Below are 19,188 nucleotides of genomic sequence, written 5' to 3'. Positions count from 1 at the left end.
AACACCACGTTGTTTACCAAATGACACTAATTAAAGTTCCATTCCGTTCAGGTCAAACAGAGTCTGGACGCTGCTATTGTGCATGTTTGTTCACGGGAAAGGTTCTGCTACAGTAAATGGAATGGATCCTTTAAAATTAAGGTAGGGTAAGTGATTTTCTTTGGTTAAGATAAGTGTTAAATGGCCCTGTATTCTGACGGTACTCTGCTCTTTGCTATACGGTGTTTCTCCAGGTCTTCATGAAACAGAAAATGCAATTTCAGGTTCGACGTACCAACTTTATCCAATCAGCACAGAGCACTCGTTCCCAAACCTATTCACGTCAAGGACTCACAAATTGACACTAATTAGCCCGCGGACCCCCATTTGAAAATATATGCCAGGGACCCCCATTTGAAAATATATGCCAGGGACCCCCATTTGAAAATATACGCCAGGGATCCCCCCCCGTAAGAGAAGATCTTTAGAGCTCTAGCAATGATTCTCAACCCGTTTAATTTTAGGACCTCCAGTTTGACATGCATTAGTCTACGGACCCCCACTTAATGACATTTCTATCTCTGGGACCCCCCATTTATATTGTAAAATCAATGTTAATTTAACTCTGAGAGTGTACAAACGGTTCCGTTTGTAGCCTACACTCTAAGTTACAGACTTTTGTTTCATTTGTACACTCAGAGTCGTTCCATTTGTACACTCTCAGAGTTACAGACCCATAAGGGTCCATTTGGTTCCATTTGTACACTCTCAGAGTTACAGACCCATAAGGGTCCATTTGGTTCCATTTGTACACTCTCAGAGTTACAGACCCATAAGGGTCCATTTGGTTCCATTTGTACACTCTCAGAGTTACAGACCCATAAGGGTCCATTTGGTTCCATCTGTACACTCAGAGTTACAGACCCATAAGGGTTCATTTGGTTCCATTTGTACACTCTCTGAGTTACAGACCCATAAGGGTCCATTTGGTTCCAAACTATATAATTTACCTGGGGACCCCCCTGGAACTCCCTCAAGGACCCCTGGGGGTCCCCCGACCCCACTTTGGGAACCACTTGCAGCATAGATAACTCAAACAGGATACAGATATTAAACCAGCGAAATGACACGGAGAAAAAAAAATGAGCAGACAAAATTGAAACTGGAACACATACTATACAAATGAAGCTGATAAACTCTCTCTCTCCTGAAATGTTGCAACTGACCTGAAACTGTATTTTCTGTTTATTGAAGAGACTCCTGTTGCTGAACAAACACTATGTAGCAACGATTACTATCAGAAAATAGTGCTTTAACCGTTTAACAAAAACACCTTTTGTTTTAACCAAAAACAAATATCACTTTAATACCCTATACCTTCCATTACTACCATTGGTAACACTTGGCTACTAGTTCATGTCGATATGGCTGCTGTGAAGAAGATATATTAATACTAGGATGTAGGACAAAATTTAATATATTTAATATCAAATGTAATCATTAATGTGGTCATCCTAGACCAGGAAATGTGGCTCGTTTGACCGGGCTTTTTCTTTTTCTGGTGAAAACGAAATGCATTCGGTCTCCGAGGCCACAGTCCGATGGTCTTAAATGTATGGACGTGTACCCTCTACCCTGCGTGGTCTTTCAGAACAGCAAGGTGCGCCGCTTCGCCTTCGAGCTGAAGATGCAGGACAAGAGCACCTACCTGCTGGCGGCCGACAGCGAGCTGGAGATGGACGAGTGGATCGCCACGCTCAACAAGATCCTCCACAGCTGCTTCGAACAGGCCATGCAGGAACGGAGGAACGGGGACCTCCATGACGGTGGGGGTGTGGGTGTGTGCGTGTGTGTGTGTGTGTGTGTGTGTGTGTGTGTGCGTGTGTGTGTGTGTGTGTGTGTGTGTGTGTGTGTGTGTGTGTGTGTGTGTGTGTGCGCGTGTGTGTGTGTGTGTGTGTGTGTGTGTGTGTGTGTGTGTGTGTGCGTGTGTGTGTGTGTGTGTGTGTGTGTGTGTGTGTGTGTGTGTGCGTGTGCGCGTGTGCGCGTGCGCGCGCACGTGCGGTGTGTTGATTTGAGCATTGTTAATTCAATTAACAAAAAACTATGACGAAAAATGTTCGTCGACTACAGTTTTTCACTGTACGAAAACTAAATAAACTAAGACAAAATAATATATTGACAATTTCGTCGACAAATAAATCTAGACTAAAATTTTAGGGAGGGACTAGTGGAGAAGAGATCCAGTGGAACTAAAAGTCATTTTATGTTTGGTTGTGCTCGGGTGTGAAAATAGTCTATTTTCAGCATGCGAACAAATTTGTCGACAAAATCTTGTGATATTTATTCGGCTAAAACTTTTTAGATGACTAAATCAAAATGTGTGCAGACCAGCCGCGGCTCGCTGAATAATTGATATCGGGGATGTTTCCTCATTTAACCCATGTTGGTCATGAACCCCTTTTGGTGTTAGCATTATGTTATGCTTTAGCTATTGAAAAATAGCAGATCTACAAGCTCATAGCGCGCCACCGAGTGGCGCGCTACGAGCTTGTAGGTCTGCTATTTTTTGAGAAATCGAAGGACGACTGACATAGAAACATAGCTTTTTCAGAAAACTGTCAGGATGTAGAAGACATTTTTAGAATCTGATCTCGGGTCAAAATGGGTTAAACTATTCACGACTGTATGTGGAAAACCACTGATTCTGATGGAGTCTTTCTCTCCGTGTCTCTGTCAGAGGTGCCAACCTGTCTCCTGTGTTTAACCCATTCAGGCCTGACGTCGAAATTTAAAAAAAAAAGTTTTCTAAATCATGACAATTTTCGGAAAGAAAAAGGCACATTTTAACGATTTTTCAAAAATAGCAGACCTACAAGTTCATAGCGCGCCACTCGGTGGCGCGCTATGAGCTTGTAGATCTGCTATTTTTCAATAGCTAAATTATAACATAATGTTTAAAACACCAAAAGGGGTTAATGGTTAATGTGGTTAAACGCTAACGTGACATGGATGCGTTCCAGGTCTCAATGGATTAAGTTCCATATCCTTCCAGTTTGCCAACTTCTCCTCCTGCTAATCTGTCCACAGACGACGAGATGGGGAAACCAGAGTCGGACCCTTCGTCTGGGAGTTTCCAGGACAGTTTTCAGGTACCCTTAATGCTCTCTCATTCTCTGCAACACGCTAAACACACGCCGTCTTTGTCGTCTTAAAGGGGCATTCCACTCATTTTCAACATTTTACTGTCATTAATATACATTAGAGCTGCATGAAAAAAATCATTAACATGGTGAAACACATCTTTCTTTTCAAAATCTTTTTATTTCCGTTTTATAACAGTCACAGGTTCATAGTCACAGGTTCATAGAAAAAATAAAAATAAAATAATCAGATTTAGTATCAGTGACTGAGGTAAATAAACGTAGCCTACTGTATGAATCAAAGAGATCGTGGGCAGACATAATGAAAAGACTTATTGTGCAAAACATGCCCCTTCAAGAAAAAATAAAAACATTTTCTCCCCTTCAAGTCCCAATTTAGTATAGCCAATTCCCAATTCCCCAGCCTCTCTACAAGTACTCCATCTCTGCTAACCCCCACAATCAGTCATTGGGAGGGTGAAGAAAGCCTCGGGTCTCCTCCGATACCCGGGCCATCAAGCCAACATCTTTTTTACACCCGACAGTGAAAGGTCTCACTAGGGGGGCGTAACGCATGTGGAGGTACACGCTATCCCCCCCACCTCCTCCCTCCCCTGAACAGGCGCCCTGACCGCTTGTGGGGATCGGTGAAACACATCTTGATGACATCATCAAGATGTGTTTCACCATGTTAATGATTTTTTTTCAGATCTCCAGTTCTAGGAAACACAGAATGGGGGGGACTTTTTTTTATTATTTCCACACAACAACTCTAATGTATATTAATGACATAGTAAAATGTTGAAAATGAGTGGAATGCCCCTTTAATTCCCATCATCCCATCAAGTCCCCCCTCCTTCCCCCCCCCACATACTGTACATCAATCAATCAATCAATCAATCAATCAATCAGTCAATCACTTCATAGAGTATTGGGGCTGCTCTACATCACATTGAGGCTGCATTGGAAATGAAATGAAATGAAATGATTACTATATTTACCCAGGGTATCTGGGCTAAGCTCAAGAACTTGTTTCCAGCCAGGCCCTGCTCATAGAACACATTTCATCGTAGTGGTTCAATGCCTTGTTCAAGGGCACTTCAGCGGTGGTAATTTTAACGTGTCGGACCGCTGATTCGAACTGGCGACCTTCCGGTATCAAGACCGCTCTGCAATCCGTTCGGCCACCGCTGACAAGCATCATTCCCTCCTTTCCTGTTATTTTTGTATTTCTTTGACAGACTGCTCGAGATATGGAGTCCAAGATGAGGAGTGAGACCACTCGCCTCAAACTGTTCACGTTGGACCCCGACACGCAGGTGACCAATCACAGCCAATCGTTCTGTTATTATACCCCGACACACAGGTGACCAATCACAGCCAATCATTCTGTTATTATACCCCGACACGCAGGTGACCAATCACAGCCAATCATTCTGTTATTATACCCCGACACACAGGTGACCAATCACAGCCAATCATTCTGTTATTATACCCCGACACACAGGTGACCAATCACAGCCAATCATTCTGTTATTATACCCCGACACACAGGTGACCAATCACAGCGAACCGTTCTGTTATCCTGTTTTGTTATACTGTTCTGTTATACATTGACAAGCTTACAGTCACAGCTAATCATTTTTGTTAATATGGGCTGTTGTGGAGAAGATTAGTGTTGATTTCGTCGACTCAAAAACTCAAAAACTGAATAAAAACTAAGCTATGACCAATACAACTAAGACTATTTGACAATTTCATCAACAAATAAAAAAACTATATTAAAATGATGGACTAGTGGACAAGAGAACCAGTAGAACTAAATGACAAGTCATTATATGCTTGGTTGCATGCTGAAAATAGCAGATCTACAAGTCTGAAATCAGCCATTATTAAGATGCCATCAGGGCTCTGCAAAATCCATTTTAGTCGACTAAATAAACGTTAGATTTAGTCGACTAAAACTAGACTCAACGTTAAAAAAAAATCAGTTGACAAAAACGTGACAAAAACGGAATGAAAACAAATTCAAAAGACTATGAAAAAAAAAAAAGTCTGTCAAAATCAACACTGAAATCCCTCTGTGCTTTTTTAAACGACCTGTGTGTGTTTCCGTAGAAACTGGACTTCTCGGGCATCGAGCCGGACGTGCGTCAGTTCGAGGAGAAGTTCGGGAAGAGAGTCCTGGTCAGCTGCAACGACCTGGCCTTCAACCTGCAGAGCTGTGTGTCCGACAGCCAAGACGGACCCACCACCAACGTGGGTGACCCATCACCCATTTACCAAACTCACACAGCCGCACAGTCGCACACACACACACACACACACACACAGTCGCACACACACACACACACACACACACACACACACACACACAGTCGCACACACACACACACACACACACACAGTCGCACACACACAGTCACACATGCTCACTAGGGCTTTCACTTCTAGGGATTTTTTACTAGTTGTCAGAAAACGTTGGCATTTGCCAAGGTGTTATAATTATGTTAATTCTATTCAGATCCCCTGAATTCATAGAGTTCCTCTGGTGGACGCTTCTTTATTCATAGAGTTCCTCTGGTGGACGCTTCTTTATTCATAGAGTTCCTCTGGTGGACGCTTCTTTATTCATAGAGTTCCTCTGGTGGACGCTTCTTTATTCATAGAGTTCCTCTGGTGGACGCTTCTTTATTCATAGAGTTCCTCTGGTGGACGCTTCTTTATTCATAGAGTTCCTCTGGTGGACGCTTCTTTCATAGAGTTCCTCTGGTGGACGCTTCTTTATTCATAGAGTTCCTCTGGTGGACGCTTCTTTATTCATAGAGTTCCTCTGGTGGACGCTTCTTTATTCATAGAGTTCCTCTGGTGGACGCTTCTTTATTCATAGAGTTCCTCTGGTGGACGCTTCTTTTCAGTAGAATTAGCAGCATTCACTAATCAGTGAATTAAACCTGCATTTTCAGAAAACCTTCAGGAAAGATCAGGAAAAGTTCAAAGAGTTGGAATGACACATCTGTGTACACACACACACACACACACACACAAACACACACACACACACACACACACACACACACACACACACACACACGCACACGGACGCTCAAACATGACACGCGAGCAGAGTGCGGAAATCCACTTAGCTTTTCTCATAATTCTGGGAAATGTGGCTTTCGCAAGATGAGAGCTACGTCTAAATCAGTTATGGAGATCACAGAGTGCTGTTGACGCCCTCCTTGGCCAGGCCCGGCCCGGCCCGCTGGCACGGGAGGTGGGGGGGTATGGGGGGGAGGGGGAGGGGGGAGTGGACAGCCTGGTTCCTCCCATCATGCATCAGTGTTGTGTCTGAAGCCGGTTTCCTGCTGTCAGTCCCGTCCCAGAGGTCTGTCTGGCTGTGTGTGTGTGTGTGTGTGTGTGTGTGTGTGTGTGTGTGTGTGTGTGTGTGTGTGTGTGTGTCTGCTGCTGCTGCTGGGAAACCCTGCCCCTTGCAACACACACACACGCACATGCACAATCATCAGTATTCACACATAGCCCACACACACACACGTGGGGTGGGGGGGGTAGTGCACGGCGGCATGAGCGGGGGGGTGGGGGGGGTGGGGGGGTGCACGGCGGTATGAGCTGATGGAAAGATGAGTTTGAAGTTGAACCCATGGAAACATAAATGCATGTGAGGGAAATGATGGATTAATATAGGTGCTTCTTTCTTTCTTTTTTTCTCCCTCCCTTGCTGTCCCCCCCCCCCCCCCCCCTCTCCCTCTGTCTCTCTCTGTTTTCGAGCGGTGCTCCCAAGAGTGTGTGTGTGTGTATGTCCATATGTCTGAGTACGACCTATTGACCCTCTCGCCACACACACACACATGCACACACACACACACACACACACACACACACACACACACACACACACACACACACACACACACACACACACACACACACACACACACACACACACACACACACACACACACACACACACAGTGCTTAAGTCAACAACTGTGGTTAACTTGACTCCAATCAATAGGAAAATAAGTCATTTAGGGGGTGTCGTGCAACAATGACTGATCGCAACACATCACATGGCGCTGTGAGCTTTTATACTAGGTGCCGTGCTATGAGCTTGTAGATCTGCTATTTTTTTGGGTTAGCACCGGCGCTCACATTCACTTCACGTTGTGGTGTCTCCTGTCCCGTGTCTCCCTCCCTCGGTCCACTAGGTGGAGCCGTTCTACGTGGTCCTGTCGCTCTTCGACGTCGTGAACGGCAGGAAGATCTCGGCAGACTTCCACGTGGACCTCAACCACCCGCTGGTCCGACAGATGACCTCTGGTCCGGGCGGGGGGTCGTCGGAGCACCAGGTCAGTGTGGAGTAAGGCTAAATGTGACCAGATTTGACTGAGAGCCTGCCATCGCTCAAATTCCAGCTTTTCACCAGAGGAGAAACACTTTTTTTATTTTTTTATTTTTTTTAAATGAGTTAATACCACAGGCAGACTCTTCACATACTAGAGCATGTCTGAAATAAATGTCAGAGCTGAAATCGACATGTAAATATGAAATAAATGCTTAAACATGTAGCTAGGTGTAATGTTAGAGTCCACAGAAGTGAACATTTCAGTCTGTTTTCTCAACTCGCTGTTTCTCTGCAAGACATTACTCTATAAGCCATATCTCCAAAACTGGTGGGTCAAACTGAACAACCAATATGTCAATTTGAAGCTATGATTCCCTGCTTTCATATGACATGGAAAAAACGAAAATTCAAAAAAATCCAACGGCAGTCTCCCATTCACGGTGAGTCACATATTATTGACACTTTCGTCGACAAATAAGAACTAGACTAAAATGTTATGGACGGAGGGACTAGTGGAGAGATCTAGTACAACTAACGGGACAATGCTCGGTTGCACTCTGAGAAATAGCAGATTTACAAGCTCACAACGCGTCGCAGCGCGATGCGTTGTGAGCTTGTAGATCTGCTATTTTCTGAGTGCAACAGAGAGTAAAATTAGCCATGACGACGCCATAAAGGCCCCGCCAAAAATAAATTTTAGTCGACTGAATCAACTGTAGATTTTTAGAGCTCCATTTTCGTCACCGCTAAACCCCTTATCCTTAAACTTCTTTGCCTTTTTTTTTTTACCATTTTGAACATTTTTGAATAGTTCAACTAGCCAATCTACATTGACACGTTGTGAGCTTGTAGACTGGCCATTTGAACTATTCAAAAATGTTTAGCAAAATAGTAAAAATAGGCAAAGAATTTTAGGGATAAGGGGTTTAACGGTGACGAAAATGGAGCACCGACTAAAAATATTACGATGTTTAGTCGACTAAAACTGGACTAACATCGAGACATTTCAGATGACATGAAATGCGACTAAAACTAAATTCAATTTTATTCTAAAGACCAAGACCGCCGGGTGCCTGATGGAGGGGAAAGGAACTGGTTGGAATAACGTGTTCCTTCCACGCGCTACGTCCAACCAGGGAAACTCCCCCCTGTCAGGTGTAAAGGAGCAACTTGGACACTCGGGCATGAAGGAAGCATGAGTTCAAGTCCGTTGCTCTCCCCAGCTTGGCGGAGGGTGTGTAGAGCCCAGGATCACATTAGATAATAAGTCTATCTCACAGAATTTCCCCGCCCCCCTTAATACGCCCCCTTTCGGGGTTAGTGGTGATAGCGTGACGTCACTCCATAAGACGCTTCATGTTAACAGAGGTAATTTAAGAAGTCTACAACTTTTGTTTTCTCAAGGTAAGGTTTGTTCTATCTGTTCGAGCTGATTTACCATATTGTTTGCTTCATAATAATATTGGTCTGTCACATTTTTACATTAGAAAATGTACTTAGATTCTCCAGAGAAAAAAACGTGTAAATGCTCATGTTAAAGTCACCACTATTTACCGGAAGTGGGCGTGAAAGATGGGCTGTGAGATAGGCCTATTGACACAAAATGGGTTACAAAATCGTGGGATAAAAAAAATAAAAAAAAATAAAAACATTTTTCTGTCTATAAACCAACCCCAGGTCAACGGCGGCGGCGCCAGCGACAGCTCCCTGGCGGTCCACCGGCTAGCGGGTCGGCTCCTGGACGGCGCGCTCCAGTACCCGCGGCAGGGCGTGTTCTCCGTCACATGCCCCCACCCCGAGATCTTCCTGGTGGCCAAGATTGAGAAGGTGCTCCAGGGGGGCATCGCGCACTGCACCGAGCCCTACATGAAGAGCTCCGACTCGGCCAAGGTATACCACACCATTAACCCCATTTAGAACCTCTACAAAATTATGTCTTCTAAATCCTGACAGTTTTATGAAAAACCCCATGTTTCTGTGTCAGTCGTTCTCAAACATTTTCATGTCAAGGACCCCCAAGATTATATGTAATTGGCCGCCGACCCCCCATCTGAATGTTGTTCCAGGAACCCCCCCAGAAGCAAAGATTTGAGTTAAAAAACGTTGGCTCTGAAAGAATATTTATTAAAAGATTTGCACTAAATTTTCACGATTTTTCAAAAAAAATAGCTAAAGTATAACATAATGCTTAAAACACCAAAAGGGGTTCCCGCCCAAAATGTTTAAGGATCATTATATTAGACACATAAACCCCTTGATTTTGCGATGAAATTTGCAGGTCATTTTATGGATTTTCTTTTTTTAATTGTGATTGCTTAACCATTCTCCATAGTCATTAAAACATTAGCCCACTTACTGTAACTGAATAATTGAGTTATAGTGTTGGCTAAAGCTCAACTTGCGTAGTTAAAAAGTCATTAGTGTCTCGAGCCAGGCGAGTCTTCCACAGCCCTCGAACGCTAGTGTCTCGAGCCAGGCGAGTCTTCCACAGCCCTCGAACGCTAGTGTCTCGAGCCAGGCGAGTCTTCCACAGCCCTCGAACGCTAGTGTCTCGAGCCAGGCGAGTCTTCCACAGCCCTCGAACGCTAGTGTCTCGAGCCAGGCGAGTCTTCCACAGCCCTCGAACGCTAGTGTCTCGAGCCAGGCGAGTCTTCCACAGCCCTCGAACGCTAGTGTCTCGAGCCAGCTTAACCACATTAAACCTGCTGGTGACCCTAGTTTTTTACAATGTCATTGTGGTTTGGCTGTGGTCGCTATCCGCCGTAAAACAATCTATAGCAGAGGTTCCCAACCACTAGTCTTTTTGTCAGGTGAAACCGACGGAAACCCTGTATGTCTTAGCATACCCTCTCCTGAATAATAATACTACATTTCCCATCATTCCTTGGGGCAGGTGGCGCAGAAGGTGCTGAAGAACGCCAAGACGGCCTGCAGCCGACTGGGACAGTACAGAATGCCCTTCGCCTGGGCCGCCAGGTAGGGCTTTCACTGCTAGGGATGTTTACTAGTTGCCTAGTTTACTACTCGACTAGTTGTTTAACTACATATTATGTAAAAAAACAAAAAACAAACAATAATATTTGTACATTTAGAAACTGTATTGGTGACTATAATCTAGCGTTCTATCTGATCTTGCGGCATACAAAAACTAGTCAACTAGTACCAGCAAGGTCACTTGCTGGTACTAAAGGACAACTTTAGTTTTTTTCAACCAAGGTTCATGTTTTAGGTTATTAGAGAAAGTAAAAGATGAGTTTTTTTTTTTTTTTGCTGCTTTATTTTGTTTTAGTTTTTGCTAGCTTGAATGCCCCCGCCCCCCTGTCAAAAACAGCTAAAATCCCTAAAACGAAAGAAAGCAGCAAATTAAAAAAAATGAACACTCATCTTTTACTTTCTCTAATAACCTAAAACATGAACCTTGGTTGAAAAAAGCTAACGTTGTCCTTTAAGCCCTACCGCCAGGTACACTGACACAACACCAGTACAGAATGCCCGTCAGGTACACTGAAACAACACCAGTACAGAATGCCCGTCAGATACACTGAAACAACACCAGTACAGAATGCCTGTCAGGTACACTGAAACAACACCAGTGCAGAATGCCCGTCAGGTACACTGAAACAACACCAGTGCAGAATGCCCGTCAGGTACACTGAAACAACACCAGTACAGAATGCCCGTCAGGTACACTGAAACAACACCAGTGCAGAATGCCCGTCAGGTACACTGAAACAACACCAGTACAGAATGCCCGTCAGGTACACTGAAACAACACCAGTACAGAATGCCCGTCAGGTACACTGAAACAACACCAGTACAGAATGCCCGTCAGGTACACTGAAACAACACCAGTACAGAATGCCCGTCAGGTACACTGAAACAACACCAGTACAGAATGCCTGTCAGGTACACTGAAACAACACCAGTACAGAATGCCCGTCAGGTACACTGAAACAACACCAGTACAGAATGCCCGTCAGGTACACTGAAACAACACCAGTACAGAATGCCCGTCAGGTACACTGAAACAACACCAGTACAGAATGCCCGTCAGGTACACTGAAACAACACCAGTACAGAATGCCCGTCAGGTACACTGAAACAACACCAGTACAGAATGCCCGTCAGGTACACTGAAACAACACCAGTGCAGAATGCCCGTCAGGTACACTGAAACAACACCAGTACAGAATGCCCGTCAGGTACACTGAAACAACACCAGTGCAGAATGCCCGTCAGGTACACTGAAACAACACCAGTGCAGAATGCCCGTCAGGTACACTGAAACAACACCAGTACAGAATGCCCGTCAGGTACACTGAAACAACACCAGTACAGAATGCCCGTCAGGTACACTGAAACAACACCAGTGCAGAATGCCCGTCAGGTACACTGAAACAACACCAGTACAGAATGCCCGTCAGGTACACTGAAACAACACCAGTACAGAATGCCCGTCAGGTACACTGAAACAACACCAGTACAGAATGCCCGTCAGGTACACTGAAACAACACCAGTACAGAATGCCCGTCAGGTACACTGAAACAACACCAGTACAGAATGCCCGTCAGGTACACTGAAACAACACCAGTACAGAATGCCCGTCAGGTACACTGAAACAACACCAGTACAGAATGCCCGTCAGGTACACTGAAACAACACCAGTGCAGAATGCCCGTCAGGTACACTGAAACAACACCAGTACAGAATGCCCGTCAGGTACACTGAAACAACACCAGTACAGAATGCTCTCCAACTTGAGGTCCAGGTACACTGAAACAACACCAGTACAGAATGCCCGTCACCTTGAGGTCCAGGTACACTGAAACAACACCAGTACAGAATGCCCGTCACCTTGAGGTCCAGGTACACTGAAACAACACCAGTACAGAATGCCCGTCACCTTGAGGTCCAGGTACACTGACACAACACCAGAACAGAATGCCCGTCACCTTGAGGTCCAGGTACACTGACACAACACCAGTACAGAATGCCCGTCACCTTGAGGTCCAGGTACACTGACACAACACCAGAACAGAATGCCCGTCACCTTGAGGTCCAGGTACACTGACACAACACCAGTACAGAATGCCCGTCACCTTGAGGTCCAGGTACACTGAAACAACACCAGTACAGAATGCCCGTCACCTTGAGGTCCAGGTACACTGAAAAAGAAAAAGAAAACAATAGCATCAATAACACCCGCGAGGCTGCAGCCAGTGCACTTCAAATGAGTTGTTTTCAGAGAGTTGTCGTGGAGCATCTCTTGGGCAGCTTGATTTATTGGTTTTCTTCTCAGACCAACATTTACAACGGAGGGGGGGGGGGGGGCATCTCATCTCAGGCAAGTTATTTGCATACAAATCCAGAGCAAAGCTGCAGAGGAGGAATGATGTTCTTTTGTTGGTGTGTATGTGCGTGCGAGGCAGTGGTCATTTAGACAGCAAATTCAGATTTAGTCTTGGTCTTATATATTTTTTTAAGATTTGTTTTTGGCTTTTATGCGTGCGTGCGTTTGTTCGTGCGTGCGTTGTTCGTGCGTGTGGCGCGGTGTATTGGACCTGTGCGTGCGTGCGTGCGTGCGTGCGTGCGTGCGTGCGTGCGTGCGTGCGTGCGTGCGTGCGTGCGTGCCGTGCGTGCGTGCGTGCGTGCATGTATGTGTGTATGTGACGGTGCATTTGAACTGTGCGTCTGTGTGTCTCTGTGTCTCCTCTGTGATAGGCCCGTGTCTCTGTGTCTGCTCTCTGATAGGCCCGTGTCTCTGTGTCTGCTCTCTGATAGGCTCGTGTCTCTGTGTCTCCTCTCTGATAGGCCCGTGTCTCTGTGTCTGCTCTCTGATAGGCTCGTGTCTCTGTGTCTCCTCTCTGATAGGCCCGTGTCTCTGTGTCTCCTCTCTGATAGGCCCGTGTCTCTGTGTCTGCTCTCTGATAGGCTCGTGTCTCTGTGTCTCCTCTCTGATAGGCCCGTGTCTCTGTGTCTGCTCTCTGATAGGCTCGTGTCTCTGTGCCTCCTCTCTGATAGGCTCGTGTCTCTGTGTCTGCTCTCTGATAGGCCCGTGTCTCTGTGTCTGCTCTCTGATAGGCTCGTGTCTCTGTGTCTCCTCTCTGATAGGCCCGTGTCTCTGTGTCTCCTCTCTGATAGGCCCGTGTCTCTGTGTCTGCTCTCTGATAGGCTCGTGTCTCTGTGTCTCCTCTCTGATAGGCTCGTGTCTCTGTGTCTCCTCTCTGATAGGCCCGTGTCTCTGTGTCTGCTCTCTGATAGGCTCGTGTCTCTGTGTCTCCTCTCTGATAGGCCCGTGTCTCTGTGTCTGCTCTCTGATAGGCTCGTGTCTGTGTCTCCTCTCTGATAGGCTCGTGTCTCTGTGTCTCCTCTCTGATAGGCCCGTGTCTCTGTGTCTGCTCTCTGATAGGCTCGTGTCTCTGTGTCTCCTCTCTGATAGGCCCGTGTCTCTGTGTCTGCTCTCTGATAGGCTCGTGTCTCTGTGTCTCCTCTCTGATAGGCCCGTGTCTCTGTGTCTGCTCTCTGATAGGCTCGTGTCTCTGTGTCTCCTCTCTGATAGGCCCGTGTCTCTGTGTCTGCTCTCTGATAGGCTCGTGTCTCTGTGTCTCCTCTCTGATAGGCCCGTGTCTCTGTGTCTGCTCTCTGATAGGCTCGTGTCTCTGTGTCTCCTCTCTGATAGGCTCGTGTCTCTGTGTCTGCTCTCTGATAGGCTCGTGTCTCTGTGTCTCCTCTCTGATAGGCCCGTGTCTCTGTGTCTGCTCTCTGATAGGCTCGTGTCTCTGTGTCTCCTCTCTGATAGGCCCGTGTCTCTGTGTCTCCTCTCTGATAGGCCCGTGTCTCTGTGTCTCCTCTCTGATAGGCTCGTGTCTCTGTGTCTCCTCTCTGATAGGCCCGTGTCTATGTGTCTCCTCTCTGATAGGCCCGTGTCTCTGTGTCTGCTCTCTGATAGGCCCGTGTCTATGTGTCTCCTCTCTGATAGGCCCGTGTCTCTGTGTCTGCTCTCTGATAGGCTCGTGTCTCTGTGTCTCCTCTCTGATAGGCTCGTGTCTCTGTGTCTCCTCTCTGATAGGCCCGTGTCTCTGTGTCTGCTCTCTGATAGGCTCGTGTCTCTGTGTCTCCTCTCTGATAGGCCCGTGTTCAAAGACGCTTCGGGGACTCTGGACAAAAGCTCCCGCTTCTCGGCGCTCTACCGACAGGACAGCAGCCGGATGTCGGACGAAGACATGTTCAAACTTCTGACGGATTTTAGGAAGTATGTTTTCTCCTCTCAGCACCCCCCCCCCGTTCCTCTGTCTCTGGTCCTTCAACCCATTTAGGCCTCACGTCGAAATTTATAAAATGGCTTCTAAATCCTGACAGTTTTCTGTCAGGATTTGCGCCACATTTTCACGATTTTTCAAAAACAGCAGACCTACAAGCTCATAGCGCGCCACTCGGTGGCGCGCTATGAGCTTGTAGATCTGCTATTTTTCAATAGCTAAAGTATTACATAATGCTTAGTTAAAACACCAAAAGGGGTTCCCGCCCAGAATGGGCTAAGTCAGTGGTTCCCAAACTTTTTAGCTCGAGACCCAAAAATAAAAATTCAACATTTGCCCGGGACCCAAACTAGTGGACATAGCCGATCTGCTATTTTCACTACTCTTGGTCCCGGGGAGAGACATCACATTTCTCTTCTGGGTCACAGGCTGAATTCTTTTTCGGAACCCACTGCTCTGAGTACGTTTCTCCTCAGCCCCTCCATGCCTCTGCACATCCTCAGACACATGTCTTCAGAACGCGGTGAAGCCAGATATATATATATACACTTTGTCATGCAATGCTGCTGTCACGACCGGCGCTGAAAGTAGCTCAGGACATGTTGCATCGTGACTTGTAGATCTGCTATTTTCAGCTCATCACTCCGACATTTGTTCAGTTCAGTTCAGTTTATTATTCATGTATAAATTAAGGAATATCTTATGATATCCAGCACGCACGGTTTGGATTAATTATCTGTCTACCCCTCTCTCTCTCTCTCTCTCTCTCTCTCTACCTCTCTCTCTCTCTCTCTCTCTCTCTCTCTCTCTACCTCTCTCTCTCTCTCTCTCTCTCTCTCTCTCTCTACCTCTCTCTCTCTCTCTCTCTCTCTCTCTCTCTCTCTCTCTCTCTCTCTCTACCTCTCTCTCTCTCTACCTCTCTCTCTACCTCTCTCTACCTCTCTCTCTCTCGCTCTCTCTCTCTCTCTCTCTCTCTCTCTCTCTCTCTCTCTCTCTCGCTCTCTCTCTCTCTACCTCTCTCTCTCTCTCTCTCTCTCTCTTCTCTCTCTCTCTCTCTACCTTTCTCTCTACCTCTCTCTCTCTCTCTCTCTCTCTCTCTCTCTCTCTCTCTCTACCTCTCTCTCCCTCCCTCCCTGTCCTTCCAGACCTGAGAAGATGGCCAAGCTTCCAGTCATCTTGGGGAACCTGGATGTAACCATTGACAATGTGGCTCCAGATATGACCAGTAAGCCAGAGACCACCCAGAAGCAAAGATATGAATATATATTCACGGCTGTGGCTCAGGAGGTAGAGCAGGTCGTCCAATGATCCCTGGGTCGGCGGTTCGTATCCCGGCTCCTCCTGTCCACATGTTGAAGTGTCCTTGGGCAATAAGACACTGAACCCTACATTGCCTCCAATGAGTTGGTCAGTGTGCGCTCGCCACCATTGGTGTGTGACCGCTTCACCTCCCAATGTATGAATGGATGAACCATTGTAAAGCGCTTTGAGCACTTGGAAAAGTGCTATAAAAATGCAATTCATTATTATTATTATTATATTCAAAGATTTGCACACATTTAAAAAAATAATAAAGCAGACCTACAACCTCGTAGCGTGGCACTCGGTGCCACGCTACGAGGTTGTAGATCTGCTGTTTTTCAACAGCTAAAGTTTATAATTACGCTTAATGTGGTTAAAAGTTAAGGTGACACAGCTGTGTTCCAGGTCTCAATGATGTTAAACATGTCGTACCCTGGTCCCCTCCCCTCCCCCTCCCCTCCCCTCCCCTCCGCTCCCCTCCCCTCCCCTCCCCTCTGTGTGTGCAGACTGCGTGACCTCCTCCTACATCCCCGTGAAGAACTTCGAGGGCAACGGGCCGGGCAGCGCCCTCCTGGAGGTGGAGGAGTTCGTCCCCTGCATCGCCAAGTGTTCGCAGCCCTTCACCATCTACAACAACCACCTCTACGTCTACCCAAAACACCTCAAGTACGACGGGCAGAAGTCCTTCGCTAAGGTATACGCCATGTTCCCACACCTAGGCTGCCAAGCCAGCCGGACGGCGTGCCGCGGGTTCGACTCCCGAGCCCAACGGCCTTTGCCGCGTGTCACTCCCCATCTCTCTCCCCCTTTCCTGTCTAATTACTGTACCCTATCAATAAAGGCAAAACGCAAAACCAAATATCTTAAAAAGAAAAAATAGTAACGCCCAGCGCTCAGGACGGAGATTAATAAAAGGACGGAGATTTATTGATATCAAAACCGATCGCATCGCTCCACAGGGCTGGGAATGTTGGGCAACATTCAATGTTATTTCCGGTTGGGACGTCATCCAAAATGTTTCCCCCCCGTTTTAGCCGATCAGATGGAAAATCTTAAAACGTGAATAACTCTTGATCTAAATCATTCCGTCCAATTCTAAGCAAAGATCATGTGTTAGACGGTCCATCGTGGTCCCGTCGCTAGTTGCGTTAGAATTAATCATACCTCCCGTTGTTGTCGATCGCCTCGGGAGTGTTTTGGCTACATCTAGCTACTTCAGCTTCTTCCGGGATGGCGCCTGGTGCGTCGCTAAATGTGCTCCGCTGGGCGCTCTGATTTAAATGGTCTTAAATACTGTTCTGTTAACCCATTTAGGCCTGACGTCGAAATTAAAAAAAAAGTCTTCTGAAAGAATATATATTCAAAGATTTGTGCCGCATTTTCACGATTTTTCAAAAATAGCAGACCTACAAGCTCATAGCGCGCCACTCGGTGGCGCGCTATGAGCTTGTAGATCTGCTATTTTTCAATAGCTAAAGTATAACATAATGCTTAGTTAAAACACCAGAACGGTGCCTGTTGGAGCCTCTACAGTGGTGCCCGTTGGGCACTGCCTACTTGGAACGATGCAAGTTAGAAATGCATGCCCCACCCAGATATTATGTCTGTGTCCCTTTTATGCCTGTATATGGAGTTCTTTGTCAGGCATGCCCAAATATGGAGTCTATGCAGACTCCATATGCAGACTCCATATACTCCATATACAAACGTTTTTGAGTGGTGTAAACCACTCCTACAACTGGCTTTGTTAGTCTGTGCAGAAAAAATATTGCATGGTTGCTATGTTCACCCTGTTCACCCGGGTGTGATTTCATTACGTCAGACATGATTTCATTACGTCAGACAGGCTATATAAGACCTTACACCACTCAGTTCACACGGGTGTGATTTTTGAGTGGTGTAAACCACTCCTACAACTGGCTTTTTTGTGCAGAAAAAATGAGCATGGTTGCTATGTTCACCCTGTTGTAATGACGTAATGAAATCACACCCGGGTGAACAGGGTGAACATAGCAACCATGCTCATTTTTTCTGCACAAACAAAGCCAGGTAATGAAATCACACCCGGGTGTGATTTCATTACGTCAGACATGATTTCATTACGTCAGACAGACCTTACACCACTCAGTTCACACAGGTGTGATTTTTAACTCTAATCATTGCTTCAGGGGGGGTCCGTGGAACAACGTATTTTCAGATGGGGGTCCTTGACATGAAAATGTTTGAGAACATAGAAACATGGGTTTTTCAGAAATTTGTAGAATCGTTCCCAGGTCAAAATGGGTTAAAGGAGAAAGTCCCCATCATAATCCACATAGGAAAGTACCTCTAAGTTCTAACCAATATGCCAACAACCGCAGTGCATGGCTTTGAACTGCAGGGCTAATACATTATTATAATTTATATTCTGTCATTAAATATCAAGTGATTCAATAAGCCGAACCAAAGCTGGTCGAGGGTCTATTTTTCATCCAATCCTCATGATCAACATTTGGCCTCAGCAACATGAAACGTTTCCTCACCGCTGTCTGAAGCAATCATTATTTTTCATTATTTTTTACAGTGGTTTTATTGGGGAAAATGTAAATGCTTAAACTATGTTGGCTAAAGCACTCTTATCGTAATCATTAAATGCTCCTGTTAAGCTGCAGAGAGCCTTTGGCAGCGTTGCCAGGTCTGGTCAGCCAAGCAGCAAAGACTGGATAGAATGATATTACTGGAGCGTTACTGAAGCTCCTGATGAATGCATCCATGCTGCTGGCAGTACAGGGGTGGACTGGCCACAGGACGTACCAGACACATGCCCGCTGGGCCGACCCTCTGGTGGGCCGACCCTCTGGTGGGCTTTCAGTAGAGTATCTGTGCTGTGCTGGTTGTGGTTTGGCCAATCTGGGCCAAATTCCGCGAAGATGTCCGGGGCTGAATTTCTGTCTCAGTCCTACAGCCCTGGCTGCTGGGTTCCTTTCCACCCGCTCACACCTACCTAGAACACTCTCTCTCTCTCTCTCTCTCCTCTCTCTCTCTCTCTCTATCTCTCTCTCTCTCTCTCTCTCTCTCTCTCCTCTCTATCTATTTCTGTATCTCTCTCTGTATCTCTCTCTCTCTGTATCTCTCTCTCTCTGTATCTATCTATCTATCTATCTA

At 46.2% G+C, this 19,188-nt stretch overlaps 1 protein-coding gene across 1 annotated transcript in view; it reads left to right on the top strand.

Annotated features, from left to right (window-relative positions):
• The window catches only part of LOC306916877 (dedicator of cytokinesis protein 9-like), a gene marked incomplete at both ends in the record, with an annotated part of 149,899 nt that overhangs the window by 49,356 nt on the left and 81,355 nt on the right, over positions 1 to 19,188 (top strand). The window contains 8 exons of the mRNA XM_079494962.1: positions 1,631 to 1,805; positions 3,067 to 3,128; positions 4,361 to 4,438; positions 5,238 to 5,378; positions 7,346 to 7,483; positions 9,160 to 9,372; positions 10,376 to 10,458; positions 14,613 to 14,735. Coding sequence (XP_079351088.1) covers positions 1,631 to 1,805; positions 3,067 to 3,128; positions 4,361 to 4,438; positions 5,238 to 5,378; positions 7,346 to 7,483; positions 9,160 to 9,372; positions 10,376 to 10,458; positions 14,613 to 14,735 — 1,013 coding nt within the window. The remainder of the gene's footprint in view (positions 1 to 1,630; positions 1,806 to 3,066; positions 3,129 to 4,360; positions 4,439 to 5,237; positions 5,379 to 7,345; positions 7,484 to 9,159; positions 9,373 to 10,375; positions 10,459 to 14,612; positions 14,736 to 19,188) is intronic.

Source organism: Electrona antarctica, assembly GCF_951216825.1.
Source record: "Electrona antarctica genome assembly, chromosome: 24".
NCBI lineage: Eukaryota > Metazoa > Chordata > Actinopteri > Myctophiformes > Myctophidae > Electrona > Electrona antarctica.
This window is presented reverse-complemented; position numbering and strand designations above follow the sequence as displayed.